At 57.5% G+C, this 259-nt stretch overlaps 1 protein-coding gene across 1 annotated transcript in view; it reads right to left on the bottom strand.

Annotated features, from left to right (window-relative positions):
• The window catches only part of LOC104543388 (zinc finger protein 501-like), a gene marked incomplete at both ends in the record, with an annotated part of 450 nt that extends 306 nt beyond the window's left edge, over positions 1–144 (bottom strand). Inside the window, one exon of the mRNA XM_010187990.1 lies at positions 13–144. Within this exon, the coding sequence (XP_010186292.1) occupies positions 13–144 (132 nt within the window). The remainder of the gene's footprint in view (positions 1–12) is intronic.
• Positions 145–259: the final 115 nt, after the last annotated feature.

Raw genomic sequence — 259 nt, 5'->3', positions numbered from 1 at the left:
CTTTTTCCCGACGGATTTGCCGCACTCGGGACACTTGTAGGGCTTCTCCTTGCTGTGGGTCCGGACGTGCTCGACCAATTTGGAGCTGAATCTGAACCTCTTCTCACATTGGCTGCAGGCATAGGGTCGGTCGTTGGGGTGGGTCTGTCATGATGGAAAGTGGTTGGAGCTCTGCCCAAAATTGCGTCTGCACTTGAGGCAGCCTTAGGGCTCCCAGCACCCCTCAGAACCCTCCCAGTCCCCCGTACCTTCTGGACGT

The sequence above is a fragment of the Mesitornis unicolor genome, unplaced genomic scaffold, assembly GCF_000695765.1.
Source record: "Mesitornis unicolor isolate BGI_N332 unplaced genomic scaffold, ASM69576v1 scaffold39047, whole genome shotgun sequence".
In the NCBI taxonomy this organism is placed as follows: domain Eukaryota; kingdom Metazoa; phylum Chordata; class Aves; order Mesitornithiformes; family Mesitornithidae; genus Mesitornis; species Mesitornis unicolor.
This window is presented reverse-complemented; position numbering and strand designations above follow the sequence as displayed.